The 8400-nt window shown below is 39.3% G+C and overlaps 2 protein-coding genes across 2 annotated transcripts; one reads left to right on the top strand and one right to left on the bottom strand.

The window, feature by feature from the left end:
- The first annotated feature begins 191 nt into the window (after nucleotides 1-191).
- Nucleotides 192-1697, top strand: LOC103967720 (H/ACA ribonucleoprotein complex subunit 4). Its single transcript, XM_048575605.1, has 5 exons — nucleotides 192-392; nucleotides 494-561; nucleotides 807-997; nucleotides 1171-1297; nucleotides 1379-1697. Exons 1-5 carry the CDS (start codon nucleotides 233-235, stop codon nucleotides 1508-1510), a joined length of 678 nt encoding a protein of 225 aa, XP_048431562.1. The 5' UTR covers nucleotides 192-232; the 3' UTR covers nucleotides 1511-1697.
- Nucleotides 1698-1964: 267 nt separating this feature from the next.
- Nucleotides 1965-5114, bottom strand: LOC103967718 (cytochrome P450 704C1). The gene is made up of 6 exons (XM_009381012.3): nucleotides 4705-5114; nucleotides 3611-3826; nucleotides 3235-3528; nucleotides 2813-3133; nucleotides 2406-2609; nucleotides 1965-2318 (listed from the first exon to the last, which is right to left on the bottom strand). The coding sequence occupies exons 1-6, from the start codon at nucleotides 4996-4998 to the stop codon at nucleotides 2136-2138; spliced, it is 1512 nt and encodes a 503-aa protein (XP_009379287.2). The 5' UTR covers nucleotides 4999-5114; the 3' UTR covers nucleotides 1965-2135.
- Between the last annotated feature and the right edge of the window lie 3286 nt (nucleotides 5115-8400).

Raw genomic sequence — 8400 nt, 5'->3', positions numbered from 1 at the left:
ACCGCTTATTATATATAAGCAGGGCGCGTTTCAAAACATTGACAAAAATAAACGCCACTAATTAACTCAATTCTCGAATTCTCAATAGCTCGGAATTAAACAATTTTAAGCCCAATGACTCGGTGGGCCTCAAATACGCGCGAAAACAAACAGCCGCTGCAGTGATTAGGGTTTACTTAGACACAGATAGGACGGAGAAGAGAGAGAGAGAGAGAGAGAGAGAGAGAGAGAGATGGGAGGTAAAGGAATCAGACGGAGAGAGAAGAATTACAGAGCAGCGCACGATGGAGGATACACCAGGCTGCCGCCGCCACCTGATTACTCCAAAGCCGACGCCTTGCCCTCTAAGCTTCGCAAACTCCTCGCCTTCACTGCTTCTCATGATCCCAAAGGTTTTTGTTTTCTTCCCGCTTTTCTGAGGAAAATAAATAAATATTATTTTCTTAAATTCTCACTCTTTGATTTTACTTTTGTGAATTTTCAACGGTTTCAGACGATTTGAAGTTCTCAAAAGTTGCTGAAGAAAAAAAGAGGAAAAATGGAGTTGGTGCTGCTGAACCAGTAAGTGCTTTTCTTGTCAATGTGCTTTTGTTTATGGAATTCTGTGTTTAGGGTTTTGGTTGCTAGGTTGGTTGGAACAGTTTGATTAAATTTGAAGCAAGTTTGGGTAATGCAATAGCTAATCCCGTTGAGGTTCAATTTAAGTACTCGTGACTTGCGTATGATTAGGGACGTTTGAATTTGAGTTGGTGACTTTGCATTTTGTGTATAACAAAGAAAAAAAAAAACAATGGTTATGTGAACAGAAGCCCGAGGATGAAGTCGACTTTGAAACTGGATTTGATGATGAGGGTAATGCTGAGGATTCGGAACATCAACATACGGATGAGAAGAAAAAGAAGAAAAGAAAGAGAAAGCAAGTACAGGACCTTCGGTTTGAAAATGTAGGATTGGAGCAATCAGGAACTCGGCTAAAAAGAAAGGAGCGTAAGAAAAAGTATGTGTTTAACGCCTTATGATCTTCCGTCGAATGCTTGTCAATGAATCATATGCAAAAGTGAACAGATTGCAGTTTTTCCGGGATATTGTGTCGTAATTTGCACTGATTGATATCAAACACGGTAGCCATATTCTACTGATTAGTGACAACTGACTATGTTTCGTATTCAGGTACTTGGAGGCAAAGAAAAACAAAAAGAAGAAGGGCAAGACAGAGGAGAATGAAGATTTCCCTGGATGTGAGGAAATCAGATTTGGAGACGTGGTTCAAGCGCCCCCAAAGTTGGTTGTTCCTAAGGTAGCATTTCATTCTCTATGATACTACGATACAGATTAAAATTATTCAGTTAATTAATAAAAATTCCCCTGCTTTCTGAAGGCGTTGAAGAATGTACAAGATGCTTCTAAGGAGAGGGTTCGAGTCAAGGCAATTGAGGCATACAGGCAGCGCAAAGGATGGAACGCAAGGCCGGGGATTCAACTTCCTCCTCCTGTGACTGGATCATTGTAATCGGTAAAACTGGAATGCATGTTTATCCTTTTGGCTACTTGCCTGGCAGCTTTTCTGTGTCGTAGTTTGTGATGCTATAGGAAACCCTCTTGTGCCTCTGCAATTCTGTAATTTATCCAACAAGTTTTGATCTAAAAGTGTTAAATAACTTTCGGAAATATGTATCATTCTTGGTTCTTTTGGCTAACTACGTTTACTCATCTCATGAATATCAGAAATTGCCCTTTGAAAGTGACTCAAGTGCCCGAAATGTGACATTTTTTTACCGACATTTGGATGAAATCCAAAAACCTAATGATAGGCCACCTATCCCACGTTATAGTAGCATGGCTTCTTACTTGTAAGTGAGGAGTTTTCGGTTCAACTCTTCTATCTGGCAAGTCTGATACCAACTTATGGCGGGTTCATTGTGCGACGGAGACCTGGCCCTGCTCTTCAGGGGGCTAAATGGCAGTGGATCAAATGGATATTTCATTTCATCTTGGTGCTTGTACAACATCGCTTTATTACAAAAGGGTTATATACTAAGAGTCTGTTTGACAACCATTTTGTTTTTCAAGCACAAAAGATGTTACATACCATGTGACATTACACGAAACATCCATACTTGAGTACCAAGCCAAATTCAGTCTCTGTGGAAGGCACGAACTTGTAGACCTCCCTTGATATGAAGATTAATCATCGTCCTGTACGTGACAACTGCGTTCTCATCGCTCAATTTGAACACGAAACAGCTTAACAAAACAGCCGAGAAGATCTTCAACTGCCTGTAAGCAAACTCCTTTCCGAGACATATTCGCGGTCCGGCCTGTCAACCATCGTATTATGCAAAGAAGTTAGAGGTATCTATACATTTACTGGATGAAGGTTGGTTTCAAAAGAAATTTTTTAAAACCTGAAAGGCGGTGAACTTGAAGGGGCTCTCCGGCTGGAAGACTCCGTTCTCGTTGAGCCATCTCTCTGGTCTGAACTCTTCTGCATCGTCTCCCCATATGAATTTCATCCTCCCCATTGCATAAGGTTGATATGCTACCAAATCTCCTTTCCTCACACTGTATCCATCTGGGAGAGTATCATCTGAAAAGCACATCTTTGCATCCTGCAACCAAGGTGTAATAAGAACAAAACCTGAGGATTATTTACGAAGTTAGGCCCTTGATCTGTGAACTCTATCTATGGGCGGGGATGGAAATGAAATTTCCGATACTTCTGATTGAGTGAAGAGCTCCAGAATCATAGATTATGAACATTTGGCAACACTCAACTACGTGGTAGTGATGATTCGCAGATGATTTTCCTTACCACTGGAACTGCAGGATAGATTCGGAGAGTTTCAGTGATTGCAGCATGGAGATAGTGCATCTTTTCGAGAACATCTTCACTCAGACTGTCTGCAAGCTCGGAAAAGCTTGTGATCCTTTTCATGCCGGTTACTTGCTTCAGTTCATCTACAATTTTTTCTTGTACAGAAGGATGCTTGCACAGCAGGTAAATGAACCACGCCAGTGTGGTTGCTGTTGTGTCTTTACCGGCAATAATGAAATTGAGGATTATATCTCGTAAGTATAAGGGATTAGTCTCGGACGCTTGCAAGAACCTTGACAAAATATCTTCTCTGTCCACCTGCATCGAGCATTAAAAAAAACAAAAAAAAAAAAAAATGTATCATGTTTGATGGCTCTAAACCGAATAAGATACAGAAACTTATAGCTATTGTCACTCACAGTCACAGAACTGTTATCATTTTTCTGCATTTGCTCAATTTTTGTATGGATTAGCTTAAACACAAACTCATTGATGATTTTGATATTTTTCCGTAATGCAGCCTCCGATCCCAAATTCAGAAACTTCTTGATCCTCCAGAAGACATCTACGTAACGCCAGAGGGACAATGCACTTGAATTATCAAAAGCATCACCAAAACTCCTGCCTTCTTCATTGGATCCACACATTTTGTCTAATTCAGTACCAAATGCTACTTTGAAGATCGAATCCAACGTTGACTTCATAAACATATCCTACATTAATGACATAGCTAGTTGATTAGGATAATCAAATTGACTTGGTTTCTTTTTGAACAACTTAATTTTGCAAACTCACTTGAATATCAATTGTCTGGTTGGCAGCTGCGATTTCCGACAGTTTATCTGCAACTTTTGCTGCATTTTTTTGGAAGACTGCACTGCTGAACTCCCTTAACATCCTTGTCGAGAACTCATGGCTCGATATCTTCCTCTGTTGGCGCCACTTATCACCATCAACCGTAAAAATTCCATCACCCAGAAGATCCTTAAGCATATTGTAGTTATACCACCCCTGCTCAAAGTTCCAAGGAACAAGTTAGAGCCTCCCTTGTTGCTTAATGCCAACAATTAATTTAGTTTCTGATTTATTCAACATCAATAGTCCTAGCATTACTATGGTCTCTTATCGGCTTTAATCACTAGTTAATATACTTACAAACATGGCAATAAACTTCAAACTGACCATAATTTCCTTCTTTATTTTTTCAAAAAGGTTTGTTTTGTGCCTAGAACTGGATTGGATTGGATAATTCATTGGATTCTAAAGGAACAAATAACGAAATTTTGTCCAAGTTTAAGGTAGAAAATGAATTGCTTGTTAAGGAAACTAATCCCTTCCAACCCCCACAAAGTGGTAGGATGTCAACACCCGTATAACTTATACCTTTTGTTCCCCACAATGAAAAATCATTCCCCTCTACATTCATTTCTTACTTCGAACGTACTTTGAATGTTATGAGCTGTCCAATCCAATCCAATCCAGTACTAAACACCAAACAAGCCGTATATGTCTCCTCTAATGGAAGGTAGTACCTGTCTTGAAAGGTAGCTAAATCAGACAAAGGAAAGGGAAGGTACTTAAATGCCGCATCTGTTTCAAATGAAGAACTGAATGGCTGAGCAAGTAAAAAAGGACCTCGCAGAATCATCACAACTCTTTCATAAAAACGAGATTTTGGTGAAATTTAATTGCAACCCATTAAACTATAAGCATCTTCTAACAAGCAGACTCGGGCGTAGCTAAGTTGGCCAGGCCAGTATGCTCCCATATGCACCCAACTTTGAAATAAATAAAAAAACAACAAAAAAATTGTACGAAAGTATAAATCTACAGTCACATAGGTTTTTTGGGCGATTAACTATGAAGACATTGGAGAGATGTATACATACCTTGCCATAATTATCAAAGTTGGTTTTGAGAATATACTCAACATTTTGTGGATTGGAGGTGTAAACCTCATTCCTGAAGGGCCCAATCAGCCTGTAGGTCTTGTACTTGGCAGCAAGATCAGTCATGTAATCATGCAACCTTTTGAAGTTGAGCAGCTGGTGAAGGATTGTGCCAGCAATTGGTGGATACTTCCTCTTTCTCTTGGTCAGTTTCCATGCTAGGATTTGGGCAGTGAAGATGGATAACAATAAAACCAGAGATGTGAAGAGGAATGGATTTGACAGAAAGTCCATGGTTTGGCTGATGATGCGTGTGGGTGTAGTAGTTTATACTTCCGAGAGAGAGAAAGAGAGGAGGGGGGGAGTATTTTACTGACGGTGGAGGTTGCGGGAAGGAAAAGGCGCGTGGAGATCGGTCACAAAGTCTAACGGAGTTCTTATTTAATGAGCAAATTGATGTGATGTGATCGTGCGATGCACATGTCAGTCTAAAGTCTTTCTGTCCTCGTGTGTCGTTTGGTTAACATCACAATTTTATAGATACACTCTCGTTTCATGACATTCTATGCAAATAATATAGCATCATGTAAAGAGATTCTAAGAAATTTATATATGATATTATATTATTGGTTCAGAACGCTACAATAATTGTGTATCTCTTGTTTGGGTCTGAAATAATAATTTGGGCCGAGAATGGTTAACCCGAGTTGAGAAGCCACAATCCTCAGCCCAATGGTGATCCCACAGGCCAGTAGGCTTTTAGCCCAAGAAAGGGTTGATTCGATCGAGTCCTCATGTAAGTGGAATTGTGAAAGGATTAAGTTCAGATGTGGCTCAATCAAGTCTTAAGTAAACTAAAAAAATTTCCTAGGATCAAAATGACCTCTGATTAGATGCGAATCATTCTAAGAATTAAAATTCATTCTTGATCATATAAGAATGATTAATTGCATAAAAGAGTCAAGTTCAGAATCCTAGTTGGAATCAAAGAGGTCGGAATTGGATGAATATGAAGTTTTGGCTAAGAAGGGAATTAAAAAGATAAAAAGAGAACATTCAGGTAAATGTCGAGTAAATACAGTCCTATCAGGGCTCTACCTCAGCAGGCTTGTTTGTTGTGAAAAACATCTCTATAAATAAAAGAGGTTTGGCAACATGAAATGCCCCTTCAACTCAACAAACAATTCAAACACCCTATGCGATAACACTCGCTCTACGTGAAACCCTTTTCACACCTATGAGAAAAATACTATCCTTCACTTTGGACAAATAAGCAACACTGCTTCTAGGTTGGTTGGTTATATATCCAAGTCTCAGCAGGTGAAGAGTTTCTATTTCTTTATCTTGAAGAAGTCACTCCATTAGCTTCTTGGTGAAGTGAGGTATTACCAGGTTATTTCGTCTTCGGCACATTGAAAGCCAAACCATTTATTGAACTTCGTAGTGATCTAGCAACCTTGTCTTCAGGTTTTAGAACCCAAGGCCGAGACGCGTTCCTTCCTTGGTTGTAAATGCTCAAGTACAAAAGTGAGCAACATATTCGACATCACCACCACATCTATTCTACTTGCCCAACCAAGAGCGGTTGCGATTTGGCAAGCCAGCATTCACAAGAAAGACATAGTTGGCTTATAGTTACTTGGCCTGCGTGCACGTAGGCATTGTAATTTTTAGGGCCAACATTTTGGCACGCCAGGTGGGACCAATTCTAAGATAACTACGAAGAACCTGACCATCGAAACTCACTCTGTCAAGAAGAAAACAAGAAGATCATCTGTAAATCAGGCATCTACAAATCAGATGTCTGCAAACTAAGCAACTGTGTTTACTGGTGTAGAATTGGCACAAGATCATCATGTTGCCGTCACACCAGAGCCCATGGCGCGCCGAGAGGTAGAAATAACTTTCAGCCTATTAGAAGTGACCAACTATGTTTATTAAAAAGAGAACGAGACCCATTGATTTTTAACCTTAGGAAGGTATAGTAAAAAAGGTAGATGAAGAAGACAATAAAGCTTTAGACATAACTCCTAGATTGTTCTTTCTACATAGACTCATCGAACATACCAGACATTTAGAGAACACTTTGGAGCGTGAGCTCGGTCGACTTAACCTCAAGTAGGATACGAAAAATCATTACCACGAGGGGATACAACCATCATATGAGGAAAGAATTGTCTATTAACAACATTATCCACTAAAATTCGGCAAATAGGTTAGATACCACTGTTGAGAGACAGGGGGCGAACGTAGTACCACTGAAAAAGAAAATATCTCTCAGTGAAAACATAACCTTACATACACAATAGCTTAAGGTTAGTACAAGTGAAAACATAGTTAGTTAGAAGTCTCTTTATGAGCCATCACCTTGAATGGCATGGCTAGGATGGAAAAAAAAGGAGATGCGACAATTAACATGGAGGAAATTCAACGGATGATCGATTCGGCTGTGAACGCGATTTTAATTTGTTCCTCAACAAATCAAGTTTGTCCTCCTTGGAACACATTGCCCGATTCATGGCCAGTGTGAAGATGCCAACCATGACTTCCACAAGTTACAACTACTCAATTTCTCTTTAACTTCAGTCACATTTTCATGGTATATTAACTTGTCGTCAAACTCATTGCAAACTTGGGATGACTTGGTTAGAAAATTCCACGAGCAATTCTGTAGGGTTGGAATGGAAGTGTCAGTGTCATCCTTGGCAACAATGGCTCAAGCACCAAATTATTCATTTGCTGAGTACCTTTATCACTTTAAGGTAGCAAAACATTGGTGCAAAGTTCCTTTGCCTGAAAAAAGAGTATGTCAGGACATCTCAAAATGGCCTTACTATGGAATTCCAGAAGAAGTTTATCGGCATGAATTTTCGAGACATTTACAAACTAGCCGAGCATGTTGAGCCATATGACTTTTTGCTTAAGGAGGAAATCGCCATCAAAATAACGTCTCAAGGAGCAATATACAAGAATCCAGTTGTAAGCTACAGTTTGACTGAGGACAATGGGGACACCGTATATCAACATTGATGTTGCAGAGATCGTTATTGACAATTCATTTGTGTGCAAGGCGCTTTCTCACGCCAACTCAAAAGATGTGAAGACATAAACAACTTTAGCTGAGGCTGTAGTCTAGACTTCACATCATGTTATACCTAAAGCCAAAGACTTAAAGGTAGGGGTGGGTATGGTTCTATTCAGTTTGATTTTTTTACCAAAATCGAAAACCAAACCAAATTTACTGTTTGGTTCAGTTCGGTTTCGATTCTCCATTGGTTTTTTTTATTCGATTTAAGTTCAATTCAATTTTTTTTTTGTTCGGTTCAGGTTTTTTGTTAATTTTTATTTATTTTGTTTTCTAGAGTTCTAACCCTTTATATAAATAATAATGAATCAATATCTTATCATCACCACACACATATTAATACAGCAGTCTTGGAGAGAAGAAAACAAATATAAAATCTACAAAGATTCTTAAAAGAACTGAAGAAAAATACTTGCAAAGAAACCAAGTTACAACCCACTGCTCAGCCAAACTGGCTTATTCTGCCATGTCTAACATTCCAAACGAGAGCTAGACTCTATGATTTAGGTCTTGGATCTTCACCCATTTCCCCCACGGCCTCTATAGTACACCTTGGCATTTCTTTTTGTTCAGCAAAATCTCGTTACTCCCATCCGTCGGTTTGCACTTCA

Source organism: the organism of the source record quoted next, unplaced genomic scaffold, assembly GCF_019419815.1.
Source record: "Pyrus x bretschneideri cultivar Hongxiangsu unplaced genomic scaffold, Pyrus_bretschneideri_v1 Contig8, whole genome shotgun sequence".
In the NCBI taxonomy this organism is placed as follows: Eukaryota; Viridiplantae; Streptophyta; class Magnoliopsida; order Rosales; family Rosaceae; genus Pyrus; species Pyrus x bretschneideri.
Note: the sequence above shows the minus strand (reverse complement) of the source record. Positions and strands in the feature narration are given on the sequence as shown.